The sequence below is a fragment of the Zygosaccharomyces rouxii genome (genome assembly GCF_000026365.1).
Source record: "Zygosaccharomyces rouxii strain CBS732 chromosome F complete sequence".
Classification (NCBI taxonomy): domain Eukaryota; kingdom Fungi; phylum Ascomycota; class Saccharomycetes; order Saccharomycetales; family Saccharomycetaceae; genus Zygosaccharomyces; species Zygosaccharomyces rouxii.
In genome coordinates, this window is record NC_012995.1 from 704171 (window position 1) to 724311 (window position 20141).

Below are 20141 nucleotides of genomic sequence, written 5' to 3' on the forward strand. Positions count from 1 at the left end.
CAGTAGGCGGACGGCAGAGCCCTTTACTGATTGTTTGCATAAATATAACTTTCTTTCTGTTGAGTCGCCAGGAACGACTGCATTTGCAAATACATAAAAACTAGAGAGAAATCTATATATGAACGCACTACAACGATAAACTATTCCAAGAAACTGAAAGGACAGCGAGCTTAGCCGACACACATATTACACAATACACCATGCGTAAAGAGCTCAAATATATGATTTACGGTAATGTACTAGTGTTAATTACCATACTGTATATCACCTTTGACCTGCTAACATTGGCAATTGACGACACTTTGAAAGATGCATTATTGGATGTTGATTTGAATCCACCACCCGGTACACCAGAGAAAGCACAGTTGATTCCCAAAATTATCCATCAGACTTATAAAACGGATGAAATTCCTGGACATTGGAAGGAGGGACGTCAAAGATGTTTGGACTTACATCCTGATTACGAGTACATTCTTTGGACAGATGAGATGGCGGACAAATTTATTGAGGACGAATACCCATGGTTTTTAGAAACATTCCGCAATTACCGTTATCCGATTGAACGTGCAGATGCAATTAGGTATTTTATTCTTTCACATTTCGGTGGTGTTTATATTGACTTAGACGATGGATGCGAGAGAAAATTAGATCCTCTATTAACGGTACCTGCGTTTGCGAGAAAGACGTCACCTACTGGTATTTCCAACGACGTTATGGGATCAGTGCCACATCATCCATTTTTCATAAAATTGATGCATTCATTGAAAAAATATGACCGTAACTGGATTATACCGTACGTTACCATTATGTCTTCGACAGGACCACTATTTGTTAGTATGGTTTGGCAACAGTATAAAAGATGGGGAGTACCAAAAAATGGGGATGTTAGGGTTTTACAACCCGCGGACTACAAGATGCATGAGCATTCATTTTTTTCCATTTCGAAGGGATCATCATGGCATCTAGATGATGCAAAATTTGTTAAAAGCTTGCTGAACCATATCCTTGCATGTGTTGTAGTAGGGTTTGTGTTTGCATTTTTTGTTCTTTACACGGAATACTGTCTTTACTGCTGGTTGTGCTCTACGACTGGTAACAAGAAAGCTGTAAATTGGCGTCCATGGTCATGGTGGAAACATGAAGGCGTAGAGGAAGAGAAATTGAGACAGAAGAGGTTGAGAAAGGATTCAAACGTTCCATTTGTTTTGCCTCAGGTTGAAAAGGGGTTTGACGGGGAAACGGTATGAATATTAGATGTTTGATAATGATGATTACGAAATGTACATATATATATATCTGTGTTTCACATATTTATATAGGATTGGATGTAACACAAGGGACTAACGATAAAGCGACAGGGTTGTGCGGCTGGGATTAGCCGCGGATATTGCCGGAAAGGCTACGGTTTCAAGGAACTATGAGCGAAGCGAACAGGAACGGTTTTGGTTCTTTTTCAAAAGAACAGACTGCATGGTAACCGCTAAAATTGAATAGCTGTTCCTGTTGTAAACATTCTGGAAAACAACAACACCAATAGAAAACATGTGGGCATGTGGCGTAGTTGGTAGCGCGCCCCCTTAGCATGGGGGAGGTCTTCGGTTCGAATCCGGACTTGTCCATTTATTTTTAGATTTTTTGGGAAACCATCCTACGGATAATGCAGAATTCAGGAGCCGCGGTGTTACGACCAGGCAGATGGTTGAACCAACGGGCGCCTAACAAACTAATTAATTTCATGAGTATGTAACTAACAATTACAACATATTTAGCAAACTTTACTAATACACTATAGGTTATAAACCTATTTTACTTATTTCTCGTGTCTTTTTTTTTATTTTTACATCAAGATTGCCTTGGAAGCAGCCTTGTTTAACCAACCGTTGACTGTAGAGCTGTCTAGACTGGAGCCGAAATCGTCATCAACTTGAACCAATTGAATGGTGTTAGCGTTGCTATTGAAGATAACAGCGGCCTTCAAAGAGGTCTCAGTTGGTCTAGTGAAATAATCAGTTGGACCACCACCACCGGCGTTAGAATCGGTACCACTACCTTGGCCGTCGTGCAAGTGAGAGATCAACTGGTCAGAACCGGAGCTGAGAACTTCAAACAAATCTAATTCACCACAACCGGTCTTCCAGCAAGAACATTCCTGGTTACCGTATTGCAAAGTACGTGGAATCTTTGCGTTTAATAACCAAATTGCTGGCATATCACTGTTAAAACCGGAAGTAGAATCAGTTGGCATGGTGAATTCGAATACAAAGATTTTATCACTACCACCAAATCCGTGGTAAGCAGGAATACCCTCTCTGTAGTAGCCACAATCGTTACCGCTACATGATTCATCTGAAAAGATCATGAATTCTTCGTCAGAGTTGAATGTAACTTCACCAAGAGCAGTTGCAGAGGATGCTGCACTCTTACCGTCTTCACCAGCAAATGAAATGGAGTTACCGAAACACATGTCCCAAACACCAGAACCAGAACCACCTTGGTGGTTCATGAAAACACAACCATCTGCGCTACCTGGGGTATAGTAGGCGGAACGAGACCAAGAACCAGATCCGCCGGAAGAGCTACCAGAGCTCGAGCTTGAAGGTGCGCTGGAAGAGCTTGAAGCAGGAGCAGAAGCAGAGCTAGAGCTGGAGCTAGAGGATGAAGCAGGAGCGGAACTACCAGAGGATGGAGCAGCAGATGAAGATCCAGAAGTAGCAGCAGAAGAACCACTTGATGCTACGGAAGCGAAAGCACCAACGCCAGGTGCGGGACTTGCGAAGGCGCCGGTAGCGTCAACGGAGGCACTGCCAGAAGGAGAGGAAGATCCAGAAGCAGGAGCAGTTGCCAAGACGGTGCTGACAACAGCGTGAGCAGAGCCTGAACCAGATGCTGGTGCACCACCGGTTGGTTGAGCTTCGCCGCTGTATGGGACGACAAGAGTTGAAGTGACTTCTTTATATTCAACGGCGACATCTCTTCTGTGCTTGTGTTTAGCGACAGTTTCTGTGCAGTCTCCGTCTTCGACAGCACTTAGATCTCTCTTCTTTTGAGGTGAGCCTGCTGGGTAGTAAACACCGAATTGCAACAACTTAACTGGACCTCTGAAATGAACAGATAATTCTTCATCCAATGGTGCAAAAGTACCAGAAAATGAATGGTCTTCCTGTTGACATGAACAACTAGAATCATCCATAGAGATAACGTCCTTGTAGGAACCTGAAAAGCCCACACCGGTATATTTAATACCACCGGTGGAACCGGCTTCAGTAAATGAAGTACAAAATGCAGCTAATGCGGCAGCTGCCGTTAATGATTTTTGGAACAACATAGCGGATTTGTTGCCTCAGTTATTATACTGGGGAGTAATGAGCGTACTGTTTGAAGTTGAAAGGGAACGACTTAGTTGGAAAACTGTATTTGGTTAGATTTGAAGATATCAAATACCAATACAATTAAATGGAGTGGAAATTAACGAAAGGAAGTTCTCAAATTCTCAAGATCTAAGTGTACATATACCGGCAAGTAGTCTGCGGGGATAGAGGGCAAAGGCTGGGTTCTAAGGCAAAATTTGGGTAAACACGAAACTAATACACCCAAGATGGTATGAACAACTTGTTCTAGTTTTAAATCTGTTTGACTTTTCAGTGGGAATTGAAAAAACTTTATTGTTTTCTTATGCTTTTCGTGGTTCGCGATGCGATTTACGCCTCGAGCGAGGTTGAAAAGGCTCAGCCATTTGTATTTACATTTCGTGCTCTACGCGATTCGAGCATGCCAGAGACTTCGTAAACACTGCGAAGGATCCGGATCAGCTACCAGGAAGCGAAATATTTCAATTACCACCCTTGATTAGTTCTTAAAAAGAACATACCACTGAAGCGAGATTGCAATCCCCTTTAACCCATCTACAAACTAAAACACTTGGCATACGTGCTTGCGTAGCCTTTAGTTCAACGTTACCCTGTCTTGCATGTCGCCTTGTAGTTACCCGTTTTCTCCTACGTGTTAAAAATTACATCAAGCGATATAACTTGAATCAAATGCACTTGATCGTTGAACCAAACAGCGCAAGACTACATAGCATTACAAGGCATATCGTTAGGCAAGTTCCCCCTTTCACCACCCCTGCTTCCTTTTGTATTTAAATGGCAATTCAACATCCAAGACAGAGACTGGCAAATGAGAAATTTGCCAAGCGCAATGAACAACACCGTAAATTTGGTAAGAAGAAGGTTAAGGATACGGAATCTTTCAAATCACCCATCTCAAAGACTTGGTTAGCAGTGTTGGCTTTCTTGCTAATAGGTGGTGGTCTATTAGAGTTATTTGTAGGTTTTCTTTAATAATCATGTCATATATTCACGTAACGACTTTCAAGTAATGGCACTAGTACCATCTGCATCAATACTGCGTGTACCCGTGTTATATTCAGCCCTATTTTTTTGTCTAATTCCTTCCCTCTTCCAACTCCGAAGTGTATATGTAGACGTACCTTCAATAAAACCTTTCATCTTTGCAGCCTCATTCACAAATTGATAAACTTCTCAATCGCTCCATTCCCTGCTCCGAGTTCGGTAATCAAATTCCAGATTTGATAACTAACTTTTAAATTTCTCATTCATTCAAGAGATTCTATTCTTCGCTAACACCGGTCTTAGGAGTCTGTATGTCGAACTGCGTTTTTTTTTTTTTTTGAAAACATAAGCTTTAGTATCAAATGAGAAACTTTTATTTTTCCATTCCACCTCCTGCATGAAGCTGAACAATACATTGTATAGATCGTCATTCAACTCATCAATAGACCAAAAGAGAAAGTCCCTACATGACCTAAGCAATTACCATAGAGATGAGCAAGTGAGAAGATTTTGTGCGCCATTCATTAGAAGATGTCTGGAATGAATTTTCTCGGATAGAATCCATCAGATTATCGTTGTAAGATGCAGTTATCCAATGAAATACCAATCTAACAGCCAAAGATTGAATACAATATTTACATATTGCTTCGGATTCTCGGAAGCGATCTGTTTAACAAGGAAGAAGGCCTGCATATTGAGTAAAAAAACTGCACAAATGAATGGCCATACATTGATGCGCATAAAATATTTTTAGAGTGAATTTAATAGATTGGACAAATATGGTTGCCATTATTGGGGAGTTGCCTCTTTCATAACGTTACAAAAACATGTTATGCTGCTTGTTACTACTTTGATTTTGTTGTTATAATTCTCTCATACATCAACTTCAAGTCCGAGATTCAATCAAGGTTAAGCAAATGTTAAAGAATATAAAAGAGGGAGGATCCGTCTCTGCTATATCGATCGGAGTTCGTGGTTAGACTACTATTCGTTTGTCTTCTCCTGTTATCAATCCTGTTGAGTGACTTGAAGGTAGAGAATTGAAGAGAACCAAAGAAAAGGGAATATAACGTTATATCGGTCTGTTTATTGAAATACCGAGAAGAAGAAGAGGTCCTAATTTCGATTGGATTTTATCTACTCTAACCAAGCTCATAATATCAATCAAAATTAATCCTTTTTTTTGATAATAATAGAAAATAATAATTGCAATTTCAGAATTTAATACAACCGATTAATTACTAAGGAATAGAGTGCACGCTGGAAGTGGTTGATAACTTGATATTCTTTCCGTTTCATTTCGATTTTAATTTTATCAATCGCTCGACCATAGAAATTTGATTTAGACATTCATCAATAACAATAATGTCAGCTGCAAAGGAAGACAGATTTGAGGACAAAGATTCTCTTTCAAACGTTTCGACGCCAAATGAAGAACACTCTTATGCTGAGTCTTTGCAGAGCTACGAAGTTCACGGTGCAACAGCAGAACCACATGGCGCTAACGGCGACCCAGAAGATCTAAGAGCTACTTCGCAAATATCACGTCACATAACGAATATGCTATCAAATGAAGATGGTACCGAAAGGTTGGCTGCTATGTCGCGTATTATCTCTAGCAAAACGAAGAAAGAGATGCAAGAATTTGAAGTCAACGACTTAGATTTCGACTTAAGATCTTTGTTGAACTACTTGAGATCCCATGCCATTGAACAGGGCCTTACGCCGAGGGATTCTGGTATTGCGTTTAAAAATGTGACAGCTATTGGTATTGATGCTTCAGCCGCTTATGGTCCCTCTGTGGAAGAAATGTTCAGGGATTTGCTGAAATGGCCTTTGAAATTCTTCAAGTTCGGAAAGAAAGACGCAGTGCCATTGAGAGAGATTGTCAGAAACTGCACTGGTGTTGTAGAGTCCGGTGAAATGCTTTTCGTAGTTGGTAGACCAGGTGCAGGTTCTTCGACATTGTTAAAGTGTCTTTCAGGTGAAATTGATGATTATGTCCGTGTGGAAGGTTCATTTTCCTATGACGGTCTTGATCAAGCAGAAATGATGAAGAGATATAAAGGTTACGTTGTTTACTGCCCTGAGATGGATTTCCATTTCCCAAAGATTACTGTTAAGGAGACGATCGACTTTGCATTGAAGTGTAAAACACCTCGTGTTAGAGTTGATAATATGACAAGGAGCCAATACGTCAATAGTCTGAGAGACATGTGGTGTACAGTCTTTGGTTTAAGACACACCTATGCCACTAAAGTTGGTAACGAAGTGGTGAGAGGTGTTTCTGGTGGTGAAAGGAAGCGTGTTTCTTTGGTGGAAGCACAATGTATGATGGCGGCTTTATATTCTTGGGATAATGCTACAAGAGGTTTAGATGCTTCTACAGCATTGGAATTTGCTCAAGCTATTAGAACTGCTACCAATATGATGAACAATTCTGCGCTTGTCTGTATCTACCAGGCAGGTGAAAACATTTACCAGTTATTTGATAAAGCTACCGTTCTATACAATGGTAAGCAAATTTACTTTGGTCCTGCTGACAAAGCAGTTGCTTATTTCCAAGATATGGGTTGGGTTAAACCACCTAGAATGACATCTGCGGAGTTCTTGACATCGGTGACTGTTGATTTCGAGAATAGAACATTAGACATCAAACCAGGGTATGAGGATAAAGTACCAAAATCGGGTGCTGAGTTTGAACAGAGATGGTTAGAGTCTGAAGAATACCAAGAGTTGTTAAGATACTATGATGATTATCAAGCACGCCATCCAGCTGATGAAACCAGGGATAGATTTGAAACTGCAAAGAGACAAGTCTTACAAAAGGGTCAAAGAATGAAATCTCAATTTGCCGTGAACTATGCTACCCAGGTTTGGCTTTGTATGATGCGTGGATTCCAGAGAGTTAAAGGTGATTCTACTTATACCAAAGTTTACTTGTCCTCATTTATCACCAAGGGTCTCATTATTGGTTCCATGTTTCACCAAATTGATCATAAAAATCAATCAACCACTGCAGGTGCTTATTCCCGTGGTGGTTTAATTTTCTATGTTCTAATCTTCGCAGCTGTTACATCTTTGGCTGAAATTGCTAACTCTTTTGCCAACAGGCCAATTGTGGTTAAGCATAAAACTTATTCGATGTATCACATTTCTGCTGAATCTTTGCAGGAAATTATTACTGAAATGCCAATTAAGTTCCTTGCGATTGTCCTATTGGCTGTTACAACTTATTGGATGCCATTGATGAAGTTTACCGCCGGTGCCTTTTTCCAGTACTTCCTGTATTTATTCACATGTCAACAATGTATGTCCTTCATTTTCAAATTTGTTGCTACAATGACAAAGGATGGTACTACTGCCCACGCTGTTGGTGGTTTAGCTGTTTTAATGTTTACGACTGCTTGTGGTTTTGTGATACCAATTGGTGAGATGCACCACTGGATGAGATGGTTCCACTACCTTAACCCGTTGACTTATACATATGAATCTCTGATGTCCACTGAATTCCATGGGAGACAAATGTTATGTTCCAACCTTGTCCCCAATGGTGCCGGTTATGAGAATGTTCCAGTTGCTAACAAAATCTGTGACGCAGCTGGTTCCGTCAAAGGACGTAAGTATGTGAGCGGTGATGCTTATGTGCAAAAGAACTATCATTTCGCTTACAAGCATGCTTGGAGAGATTGGGGTGTTAATGTTGTTTGGACCGCTGGTTACATTATGTTTAACGTTATTGCTTCTGAGTTTTTGAAACCCCTAGAAGGTGGTGGTGACTTGTTACTGTACAAGAGAGGCCACATGCCCAACTTTGGTACTGAAAATGCTGATGCCAAGACCGCCAGTAGGGAAGAAATGATGGAAGCTCTAAACGGTCCTGGTGTTGATTTGAAAAAGGTTATTGCCGAAAAGGATGTCTTCACTTGGAACAACCTAGATTACGTTATTCCATATGATGGTGCTACCAGACAATTGTTGTGCAACGTTTTTGGTTACGTTCAACCCGGAAAAATGACTGCCTTGATGGGTGAGTCTGGTGCTGGTAAGACGACTTTGTTAAATGTTTTGGCCCAAAGAGTCAATATGGGTACAGTGACTGGTGATATGTTGGTTAACGCTAAGCCATTACCACAATCTTTCAATAGGTCCTGTGGTTATGTTGCACAAGCTGATAACCACATGGCGGAATTAAGTGTTAGGGAATCCCTAAGATTTGCTGCTGTTTTAAGACAACCTGCTTCTGTTCCAATTGCTGAAAAATATGACTATGTGGAGAAGATTCTGCTATTATTGGGTATGCAAAACTATGCTGAAGCCTATGTGGGTAAAACCGGTAAGGGTTTGAATGTTGAGCAGAGAAAGAAATTGTCTATTGGTGTTGAGTTGGTTGCTAGACCAGCTCTGTTATTGTTTTTAGACGAACCTACTTCTGGTTTGGACTCTCAATCTGCTTGGTCTATCGTTCAATTCATGAGGGCATTGGCTGATTCTGGTCAATCGATTTTGTGTACGATTCACCAGCCTTCTGCTACTCTGTTTGAGCAATTCGACAGATTATTGTTATTGAAGAAAGGTGGTAGAATGGTGTACTTTGGTGACATTGGACCAAACTCTTCTACGATGTTGAGTTACTTTGAGCGTGAATCAGGTGTCAAGTGTGGTGTTTCTGAAAATCCTGCAGAATACATTTTGAACTGTATTGGTGCTGGTGCCACTGCATCTACGAGTGCTGATTGGGGTGACCTGTGGGAAAAGTCACCAGAATGTGCTAAAGCGAGGGAAGAAGTCGAGGAATTACATCGCACGCTACCTAGTAAACCAACCAATGAGGATCCTGAGCTATGTACCAAATTTGCTTCAACTTATCCTGTTCAGTTGAAGATGCTTTTCAAGAGAACGAATCTTCAATTTTGGAGATCACCTGTCTATCTTAGAGCCAAGTTTTTTGAATGTATTGCTTGTGCTCTTTTCGTTGGTTTGTCTTATGTTCATTTAAACCACACATTAGGAGCTGCTCAAGAGGCCTTTGCATCTGTTTTCATGCTATTATTGATTGCTGTTGCAATGGTCAACCAAATGCATGTTTTCGCCTTTCCATCAAGAGAATTATATGAAGTCAGAGAAGCCTCTTCCAATACCTTCCACTGGTCTGCGTTGTTACTAATGCACTTGCTTTTTGAAATTATATGGTCTGTTGCATGCCAATTCTTCTGTTGGGTTTGCTACTATTGGCCTGCATACTACAGTGGACGTGCATCTCAGGCGGGTTTCTTCTGGTTCTTTTATGTTTTGATCTTCCCAACATATTACTGTTCTTATGGTTTGTGGGTTCTTTACATGTCTCCTGATGTTCCTTCTGCATCCATGATCAATTCTAATATTTTTGCTGCCTTCTTGCTGTTCTGTGGTATCTTACAACCTAGAGAGAAGATGCCTGCATTCTGGAGAAGATTGATGTACAAAACTTCACCCTTTACCTATGTGGTTCAAGCTTTGGTAACATGTCTGGTCCACAATAAAAAGGTTGTTTGTGGTGAACATGAGCTGCTGAGGATGGATCCACCTTCTGGTCAAACCTGTGCTTCCTACTTGCAGAAGTACAAGTCTGAACAAGGTGGTTACATTCGTAACCCGGGTGCCACAAGTGATTGTGAATACTGCCCTTATACTGTACAGGACGACGTTGTGAGGAAATATAACATCCATTGGGGTCAAAGATGGAGAAATTTCGGTTTTCTGTGGGCTTACATTATTTTCAACGTGTTTTTCATGTTATTCTGTTATTACATCATGAGAGTTAAGGTGTGGTCTCTTGGTGGTTTGTTGAATATTAAAAATTGGATTCCTAAGAGGAAGGATAGACATGAGAAGGATACAACTATCTTCCAAGCAAAGCCCAGCGATAAGAATATGGTTAAAAAATAGTAAGTTCCGGGCTATATGATTGAAAATGATACCCTTTTTTTGTTTTCGTTTTTGACTCTGTTGTATTTCATTATTTTATCATCGTCTTACATTATTACCTTCAATATATGTGACTCTATTTGTGAACTTGGTTTTATTTTAAATGTTCCTTTTAAATTGTTTTAGTACTTAGGTGTTCGAAAACTCGTGGTAGAGCTTGTCGGTTTTGCCGGACAATGTAAAAATATCCAAGTCCTTTACGGAGTTTTCCCATCGAAGTCATGGTTTCCACTAGCAACCGTGCGGAGGACTCTAAAAATCTCAAAAATATTATTGAACTGGAAGAAACGAATAAGCTTTAAAATGGCGGAGTGAATGCGTTGGGCATGTTGAAATTAGGGATCAAACGTCCTAATAGTTTTCAGTCGCGTAAGAAATCTCGTTCTCACCATAACATGAATTGTTCCTCTAGAATTATTGACAAGCTGGCATTTTTTGGTAGGAATAGTATTGCTGCTTGTACCTGAGTGAGAAATTACCAGTGGTCAAGTTATTATCCAGGATACCCACAGTGGTGATCTATGAGAATTCTCTGGGGGTTCCTTCCTAGGAACGTGCCATGCACATGGGCTCTGTCAGTAATGGTGTTGAAGATTTTGTACAGGCAGCACGTGAAAAGCATGTGATGTCCTGGCATATTCTCTTCTATCTATTTTCCTTCTCTATTTTCCCTTGTTTTCGAATTTGCATACTGCCACACATTCGCCAAGATCTCCACTCTCCTTGCAGCCCAATCCCTTCCTATTGGGGAAGCGTACTGATCCGACACCCCGTATTTGGTAATCATATTGTAACTGTCTCAACTGTTTTGGTCATATCTATTGTTTCTGTCATCGGGACGTATGTGTCTTTTTTCTTTTTGCTAGGGCCGGACCAGCGCCTGGCAACGGCGCTTCCAATCTACCGATAATCATATGCTTACGGTGGCACCTGTTCACTATTAGGGTCCGGCCTCTTTTATCCGGTCCATAGTTGATATCGGCTCTTAAGACGATGCATATATCATAAAAACAACGGCTCTTATAGCATCTCCGTACTGGGTAACTCGACGCATTTCTTCCGTCCTTCATTAGAAGCGAACAATAGAAAAGGTGTAAGAACCGACCTCATAACTTATCAACCGAATGATAAACTGTAAGAACCGAGGTCAACATTTGATAGATACATCGTGCGTTAAACTTTCCACAGAGAAGGTCCTAGGACCGGAAAAACCTTTACAAGTTTCTACAGAGGATTGGAAACCTACTGGGATTGAGTTAAAAAAATGGAAAAAATTAAGAGTTAGTAGCCGTTGAACTGACACACATACAGTCAGACTGAAGATGAATTCTACAGAATGAGGAACTAGAAAGAAATACCCGGTTATTATAATGCAGCAGCGGTAGTAATGTTATGTTGCTTTACCTGTGTATTATTGTATTTCCCGCACAAGTTAAGTTCAAGATTCAGTAGAGACAAAGAATATATAAGACCATCCATCAGTCTCAATTGAACTTTGTATCAGTTGGCTTACTTTTTTGATTGTTGGCAAGAAGAGCTCTTCGTATAATTACCTACACTGAAGAGATCAGAATCAACGAGAACTGAAGAAAGAAAGTAAGAAGAAGAGGAACTCAAGGAGGACTTACTTTAAGGATACCAAAAAAAATTTTCTGTAATTCTGTTGGATTTCTTTTCTCTTATTCCATTTTAGTTGTGATATTTTGTCAATAAGAAGAGATACTAATAATCAATAATATATTAATAAGAATTTCCATTTCAAAAACTCTAATACCTTAATATTTTTTCAGTTTAATCGTTATCAGTCGATCGATAGAAAAAAATAATAATGTCGACGCCAAAGGAAGACAAATTTGAGGATAAGGATTCCCTTTCAAACGTTTCGACACCAAATGAAGAACACTCTTATGCAGAATCATTGCAGAGCTATGAAGCTCAAGGTGCGGCAGCAGAAACACAAGGTGATGAGGAAGAGTTAGCTGCAACTTCCCAAATATCACGTCATTTGACGAACATGCTTTCGAATGAAGATGGCACTGAAAGATTGGCGGCTATGTCGCGTATTATTTCTACAAAGACCAGGAAAGAGATGCAAGAATTTGAAGTTAATGATTTAGATTTCGATCTAAAATCGCTATTGAACTACTTGAGATCACATTCTATTGACCAAGGCATTACACCAAATGATTCTGGTATTGCATTTAAAAATGTGACAGCTGTTGGTATCGATGCTTCAGCCGCTTACGGTCCATCTCTGGAGGAAATGCTCAGAGATATGGTCAAATGGCCTGTGAAATTTTTTAAGAAATTAACCAAGAGTCAAGACGCCGTACCATTAAGAAACATTATCCAAAATTGTACTGGTGTTGTGGAATCAGGTGAAATGCTTTTCGTAGTCGGTAGACCAGGTGCAGGTTGTTCGACACTGTTAAAATGTCTTTCAGGTGAAATTGCTGACTATGTCCGTGTGGAAGGTTCGTTTTCCTATGACGGTCTTGATCAAACAGAGATGATGAAGAGATATAAAGGTTACGTTGTTTACTGCCCTGAGATGGATTTCCATTTCCCAAAGATTACTGTTAAGGAAACGATTGACTTTGCATTGAAGTGTAAAACGCCTCGTGTTAGAGTTGATAACATGACAAGGAGCCAGTACGTCGATAGTCTGAGAGACATGTGGTGTACAGTCTTTGGTTTAAGACACACCTATGCCACTAAGGTCGGTAACGAAGTGGTAAGAGGTGTTTCTGGTGGTGAAAGGAAGCGTGTTTCTTTGGTGGAAGCACAATGTATGATGGCGGCTTTATACTCTTGGGATAATGCGACAAGAGGTTTAGATGCTTCTACGGCATTGGAGTTTGCCCAGGCTATTAGAACTGCTACCAATATGATGAACAATTCTGCGCTTGTCTGTATTTACCAGGCAGGTGAAAACATTTACCGATTATTTGATAAAGCTACCGTTCTATACAATGGTAAGCAAATTTACTTTGGTCCTGCTAACAAAGCAGTTGCTTATTTCCAAGATATGGGTTGGGTTAAACCACCTAGAATGACATCTGCGGAATTCTTGACATCGGTGACTGTTGATTTCGAGAATAGAACATTAGACATTAAACCAGGGTATGAGGATAAAGTGCCAAAATCGGGTGCTGAGTTTGAACAGAGATGGTTGGAGTCTGAAGAATACCAAGAGTTGTTAAGATACTATGATGATTATCAAGCACGCCATCCAGCTGATGAAACCAGGGATAGATTTGAAACTGCAAAGAGACAAGCCTTACAAAAGGGTCAAAGAACTAAATCTCAATTCACGGTTAATTACTGGCATCAAGTTTGGTACTGTATGATGCGTGGATTCCAAAGAGTTAAAGGTGATTCTACCTATACCAAAGTCTATTTATCATCCTTCACTATTAAAGGTTTAATTGTTGGTTCCATGTTTCACAATATTGATAACAAAAGTCAATCAACCACTGCAGGTGCTTATTCCCGTGGTGGTTTGCTTTTCTATGTCCTACTGTTTGCTGCTGTTACTTCTTTGGCCGAAATTGCAAATTCCTTTGCTAATAGACCAATTGTGGTTAGACATAAATCTTACTCGATGTACCACATTTCTGCTGAATCCTTACAAGAAATTATCACTGAAATGCCAACAAAATGTCTTGCCATCATTATTTTGGGTCTAACAACTTACTGGATGCCTTATATGAAATATACCGCTGGTGCCTTCTTTCAATACCTGCTGTATCTATTTACCGCCCAACAATGTTTGTCATTTATTTTCAAATTTGTGGCTACTATGACAAAGGATGGTACCACCGCGCACGCTGTTGGTGGTTTGGCGATTTTAATGCTTTGTGTCTACACTGGTTTCGTGCTACCAATTGGTGAGATGCACCATTGGATTAGATGGTTCCACTACCTCAACCCATTGTGTTATGCTTACGAGTCTTTGATGTCTACTGAGTTCCATGGGAGACAAATGTTGTGTTCTCAGATGATACCAAGTGGACCAGGTTATGAAAATGTTTCTGTGGCTAACCAAGTCTGTAGCTCCGCAGGTGCTGTTAAAGGACATAAGTATGTTAGTGGTGATGCTTATGTGCTTAAAAGCTATCATTTCAGATATAGACATGCTTGGAGAAACTGGGGTATTAATGTCGTTTGGACTGCTGGATTCATTATGTTTAACGTTATCCTATCTGAGACTTTGAAACCCCTAGAAGGTGGTGGTGACTTATTATTGTACAAGAGAGGCCACATGCCCAACTTTGGTACTGAAAATGCTGATGCCAAGACCGCCAGTAGGGAGGAAATGATGGAAGCTCTAAACGGTCCTGGTGTTGATTTGAAAAAGGTTATTGCCGAAAAGGATGTCTTCACTTGGAACCATTTAGATTACGTTATTCCATATGATGGTGCTACCAGACAATTGTTGTGCAACGTTTTTGGTTACGTTCAACCCGGAAAAATGACTGCCTTGATGGGTGAGTCTGGTGCCGGTAAGACGACTTTGTTAAATGTTTTGGCCCAAAGAGTCAACATGGGTACAGTGACTGGTGATATGTTAGTTAACGCTAAGCCATTACCACAATCTTTCAATAGGTCCTGTGGTTATGTTGCACAAGCTGATAACCACATGGCGGAATTAAGTGTTAGGGAATCCCTAAGATTTGCTGCTGTTTTAAGACAACCTGCTTCTGTTCCAATTGCTGAAAAATATGACTATGTGGAGAAGATTCTGCTATTATTGGGTATGCAAAACTATGCTGAAGCGTATGTGGGTAAAACCGGTAGGGGTTTGAATGTTGAGCAGAGAAAGAAATTGTCTATTGGTGTTGAGTTGGTTGCTAGACCAGCTCTGTTATTGTTTTTAGATGAACCTACTTCTGGTTTGGACTCTCAATCTGCTTGGTCTATCGTTCAATTCATGAGGGCATTGGCTGATTCTGGTCAATCGATTTTGTGTACGATTCACCAGCCTTCTGCTACTCTGTTTGAGCAATTCGACAGATTGTTGTTGTTAAAGAAAGGTGGTAGAACTGTGTACTTTGGTGACATTGGACCAAACTCTTCTACGATGTTGAGTTACTTTGAGCGTGAATCAGGTGTCAAGTGTGGTGTTTCTGAAAATCCTGCAGAGTACATTTTGAACTGTATTGGTGCTGGTGCCACTGCATCTACGAGTGCTGATTGGGGTGACCTGTGGGAAAAGTCACCAGAATGTGCTAAAGCGAGGGAAGAAGTCGAGGAATTACATCGCACGCTACCTAGTAAACCAACCAATGAGGATCCTGAACTATGTACCAAATTTGCTGCAACTTATCCTGTTCAATTGAAAATGGTTTTGTTAAGAACATTAATTCAATTTTGGAGATCACCTGTCTATCTTAGAGCAAAGTTTTTTGAATGTGTTGCTTGTGCTCTTTTCGTTGGTTTGTCTTATGTGCATGTGAACCACTCATTAGGTGGCGCTCAAGAAGCCTTTTCTTCTATTTTCATGTTGTTGTTGGTTGCTTTAGCAATGATCAACCAATTGCACGTTTTCGCCTATGGTTCTAGAGAATTGTATGAAGTCAGAGAGGCGGCTTCCAATACTTTCCACTGGTCTGCTCTTTTATTGATGCACACAACCGTGGAACTTATGTGGTCCACTATGTGTCAATTCTTCTGTTTCATCTGTTACTACTGGCCTGCTAATTTCAATGGTCGTGCATCTCACGCTGGTTTCTTTTTCTTCTTCTATGTTTTGATTTTCCCACTTTTCTTCGTCACTTATGGTCTATGGATTCTTTACATGTCTCCAGATGTGCCATCTGCATCCATGATCAACTCCAACCTGTTTGCTGGTATGTTACTGTTCTGTGGTATCTTACAACCAAGAGAGAAGATGCCTGCATTCTGGAGAAGATTGATGTACAATACCTCTCCGTTTACTTATGTTGTACAAGCATTGGTTGCACCATTGGTGCACAATAAGAAGGTTGTCTGTAATGAGGGTGATTATCTCAGGATGGATCCACCTTCCGGTCAAAACTGTGGTGTTTATTTGAAACCTTTTATGTCACTCCATGGTGGTTACTTGGTTAATCCAGATGCTGGCAATGAGTGTAAATACTGTCCTTACACCGTTCAAGACCAAGTTGTGGCCAGATTCAATGTTCGTTGGGATAAGAGATGGAGAAATTTTGGGTTTATGTGGGCTTACATCATTTTCAATGTCTTTGCCATGTTGGTATGTTACTACATCATGAGAGTTAAGGTGTGGTCTTTAGGTAGCTTGTTAAATGTGAAGAGTTGGATCCCTAAGAAGAAGGATAGACACGAGAAGGATACCACTATCTTTCAAACGAAGCCTGGCGATGAGAATATGGTTAAAAAACAGTAAGTTCTGGGCTAATGGACTGAATACGATACCCTTAACGTATTGTCTTTTTGTTTTATTTTCTATTTTCATTATCATCGTTTTACATTAATTATTACCATTATTTTATGAGACTTTATTTCTGGCATTAGACTATTTTGAATTTTCATTTTATCATCGAATTGTTTCATTTTTTATTCATCATATCATTGATAAATTTATACCTAAAAACTAATAAATTTTACTATATTGAATTATATATATCGTTACTTAACGAATTAGAATTTTCCTTGTTAATGTCATTGTGTAACATTAGAATTTAACGATCTTATAAAAGGCTTTAAAAAAAAAAAAAATGGATGAGGTTGACAACTGCAATATCTAGAAAATATATTACAAATGTTAAGATCGAGAACCAAATGTGCTAACAGTCTTCTTCAAATACGTAAAAAATCTCACCTACGCCAAGTTATTAGCTTTTCTTCAAGAGAATTGGGATTGACAGAACATGAACTAGAAACCATTGATAAATTGCCCTTTTTTGACCAAGATAGGGTCAATACTCGTAAGAGGTACCCAACTACCAAGAGGCAAGCATACTTAAATGAGAAATTACCAGCTGTCAAATTATTATTCGGTGAAGATCCTCAATACCCTGGTTTTATCAGTCATTCTTTACCCTCGATGATGCCCATACCTTTTGAAGCGACTCAAGGTACTGACGAAGAAACTATTGCCAATAGATTATCGGTGACTAAGCTTCTAACCAAGAGTTGGTGTGAACTTCGACATGCCTATGACGTCTACGCTAAAATACCGATGTTTGAAGGTAAACCTATCATTAAGGGTAAGGAGGAACATCAAAGACTGGAGGATGAAACACATTCATTAGCTGAAGAACAAAGAGCTTTTGAAAAGGATTTCGAAGTTGTAATTCCTGATGATGATTTCCATAAATTGGCAGAATCATGGTTTGCAAGCTTAGTTAAGATGGTTAACCTTTTTACTGATGGTGAAGCAAGAGAAGTATTATGCCATGGATATTTAAACAAAAAAAAGGCGCGTTTGGTAGAAGGTCCTATTATTGGGGATGATGATGATGATGTTTTGGTAAGTGGTATCATCGATCATTTGATATTGAAGTTACGGGACGTTCCTGTTTCCAATAATGTCTTGCCTTTAAGACTAGAAAACGCCATTGTGAGTAAAAATTGTGAGGATATAGCTGTGGTCTTTGATCAATTAGAAAGGGCTGGTCCCAATCTACAAAATAAATTTGAAATTATGGTTAGTGATGTGAAGACGAGATTTATGCGGAAAATCCCAAGTCAACCGAGTGTTTTAAAGGCAAGCAAGTTACAAGTAATGTATTATCGATATTTTATGGAAGTTTTGGGTCAAAATCCTCAGGAAACTTATAATAAATTGCTGATAAATGCTCAACGAAGAGGTTTCGACGTTAACAGGTTTATTGATCCAGCTAAGGTGTTAAGCATGATGGCAACTGATGATATGATAAGAATGGATATGTATCGATTGAAAAATGGAGATGCCATTGGATTTGAACCATTTGATGATAGCGAATTAAACGTTTCAGAATCAGCTACTTACGATATGTCTGATTATCACGACATTATTACAGATGCAAGAGTCATACAAAAGTACAGCGATTTCTTTGAACCTTGGGCTAAACCTGTTACTTTAAAATATTTTGCAGCCCGTTTAGCTCAAATGTACCACCATTTGAGACCACTCTTGTCGAATAAGTTGATGATAGAATATTATTATAACGGCGATAATTTTCACAATATCATATTTGAATTTGATCCTAAACTATTAAGGGAAAGTTCTTCAGATAGTGCAAAATTTTGGTTCGGTCAAAGAGATATCGAACCAATTAGTCGTAATCTCAAGAACTTTCTCACCTTTTGCAAGTATTGTGATTATGAATCCGTATGTTCTTGGAAAAGAGGCGGCAACGACATGTGCAAAGAATTGGGTACCGATCTTGCAAAAATCCAAAAAAGTTGAACTTTCAACATATTGTAGCAAAATATCTCGATTTCCACATAAACAAACTAATCAACCATCTCCCTCGGCTGCAGCTTATAGAATCGTTGGGGAATATCCATTCAAGTAATCCCAAAGTGATTCATGCATCAGAGGGTAAATCAATCCAGAATTCTCTACTCACAGGAGCGAAACTTGTAAGATGAGTAAAAATCACATATTTTACAAGACTAGAGTACGATGAGAATACAACCGATCATAGGCAAACATTTCTGATATATATAATATATATAATAAATATAAAGAGTAAGAAAATCCTATGTACATTGCATAATAACTTGACTGTTTGCCACGAATATTGAGTAACGCATTATGAATGCTGGAAGGAGTAAATCAACAAAGCAATAAAGGCTGGTATTCAATCCTCTTCCGGAACTAGAACATTAGCTTGTTCTAATAAATTGCATAAATCACCAGATTGTGCCATAGTTGTTAAGATATCACAACCACCGACAAATTCCTTATTAACGTAAAGTTGAGGTATCGTTGGCCACTCACTGTATTCCTTAATTCCTTCACGTAATTCAGGGTCTTCTAAAACGTTATATGCAGCGAATTTCATAGGATCAACACCTTGTTGACCTAGCAGTGAAATGGTAGCTTTTGAAAAACCACATTGAGGAAATTCAGGTGTTCCCTTCATAAATAAAACAACAGGAGCTGAACCTATAGCTTCCTTAATGGCAGCTCTGGTCTCTGTACTCATAAAGAGTTGGGTTTGACGAAGCAAAGAGACACGAGGCAGTCCAGCAAATCTTGGTGCAAATCCTGGTGCAAATCTTGGTGCAAATCTGGCAAACATATCGATCAACTAGTTAGCTAATAGAGAGCTTGAAGTTATTATTCTAGGTACAAGTATAATGATCTTTTCATTTCGATAGTTCATGTTATGAATCTTTAAAGCTCATCGGGGACAACGCAGTCAAAGCGTGTAGGTAACAGAAATCTGTGGAAAAAGAATAGAACAATTTGAAGTGCCCAAAATGAATAAAAAGGATCAGACTTCTGCAGGCAGATTAATACGACAAACTGCAGAGATAATTCACTAGCTATCCCTTAATACTGGCTGTATGTGATCTATACATCACGTGATGCTATCGTATAATGCCACATCTATAAGAGTGCTCATATACACTGAAAAGGAGCATGCTAGTATTGTAGTCTCTTACTTAAGCATTGCCGCCTGTACTTCATGGCACACAGTATTGTTTATTGATAGCAATCAGACTAGTTTTACATTTAGTCGTACATATATATGAGTACTTCATCAGACCCATCAGAGTTGAGCTCGTATGGCGCAGTGGTAGCGCAGCAGATTGCAAATCTGTTGGTCCTTAGTTCGAACCTGAGTGCGAGCTTTAAGTTTATTTTTTTGATTTTTTTAA

General features: G+C 39.5%; 6 protein-coding genes and 2 non-coding genes across 8 annotated transcripts; 6 read left to right on the forward strand and 2 right to left on the reverse strand.

Annotated features, from left to right (window-relative positions):
- Positions 1-200: 200 nt before the first annotated feature.
- Positions 201-1247, forward strand: ZYRO0F08800g (mannosylinositol phosphorylceramide synthase catalytic subunit CSH1; the record flags this gene model as incomplete). Its single annotated transcript, XM_002497536.1, has 1 exon — positions 201-1247. One exon carries the CDS (start codon positions 201-203, stop codon positions 1245-1247), a length of 1047 nt encoding a protein of 348 aa, XP_002497581.1.
- A 299-nt stretch (positions 1248-1546) lies between these two features.
- On the forward strand, positions 1547-1619 carry ZYRO0F08822r. The gene has a single exon. It is a non-coding gene; the product is annotated as a tRNA-Ala (tRNA).
- Positions 1620-1837: 218 nt separating this feature from the next.
- Positions 1838-3325, reverse strand: TOS1 (Tos1p; the record flags this gene model as incomplete). The annotated part of the gene is made up of 1 exon (XM_002497537.1): positions 1838-3325. One exon carries the CDS (start codon positions 3323-3325, stop codon positions 1838-1840), a length of 1488 nt encoding a protein of 495 aa, XP_002497582.1.
- A 2392-nt stretch (positions 3326-5717) lies between these two features.
- On the forward strand, positions 5718-10280 carry ZYRO0F08866g (uncharacterized protein; the record flags this gene model as incomplete). Its single annotated transcript, XM_002497538.1, has 1 exon — positions 5718-10280. One exon carries the CDS (start codon positions 5718-5720, stop codon positions 10278-10280), a length of 4563 nt encoding a protein of 1520 aa, XP_002497583.1.
- A 1867-nt stretch (positions 10281-12147) lies between these two features.
- On the forward strand, positions 12148-16710 carry PDR12 (ATP-binding cassette multidrug transporter PDR12; the record flags this gene model as incomplete). Its single annotated transcript, XM_002497539.1, has 1 exon — positions 12148-16710. The coding sequence occupies one exon, from the start codon at positions 12148-12150 to the stop codon at positions 16708-16710; it is 4563 nt and encodes a 1520-aa protein (XP_002497584.1).
- A 375-nt stretch (positions 16711-17085) lies between these two features.
- On the forward strand, positions 17086-18717 carry EXO5 (Exo5p; the record flags this gene model as incomplete). The annotated part of the gene is made up of 1 exon (XM_002497540.1): positions 17086-18717. One exon carries the CDS (start codon positions 17086-17088, stop codon positions 18715-18717), a length of 1632 nt encoding a protein of 543 aa, XP_002497585.1.
- A 397-nt stretch (positions 18718-19114) lies between these two features.
- Positions 19115-19558, reverse strand: GRX5 (monothiol glutaredoxin GRX5; the record flags this gene model as incomplete). The annotated part of the gene is made up of 1 exon (XM_002497541.1): positions 19115-19558. The coding sequence occupies one exon, from the start codon at positions 19556-19558 to the stop codon at positions 19115-19117; it is 444 nt and encodes a 147-aa protein (XP_002497586.1).
- A 484-nt stretch (positions 19559-20042) lies between these two features.
- ZYRO0F08954r lies at positions 20043-20114 on the forward strand. Its single transcript has one exon. It is a non-coding gene; the product is annotated as a tRNA-Cys (tRNA).
- The last annotated feature ends 27 nt before the right edge of the window (positions 20115-20141 follow it).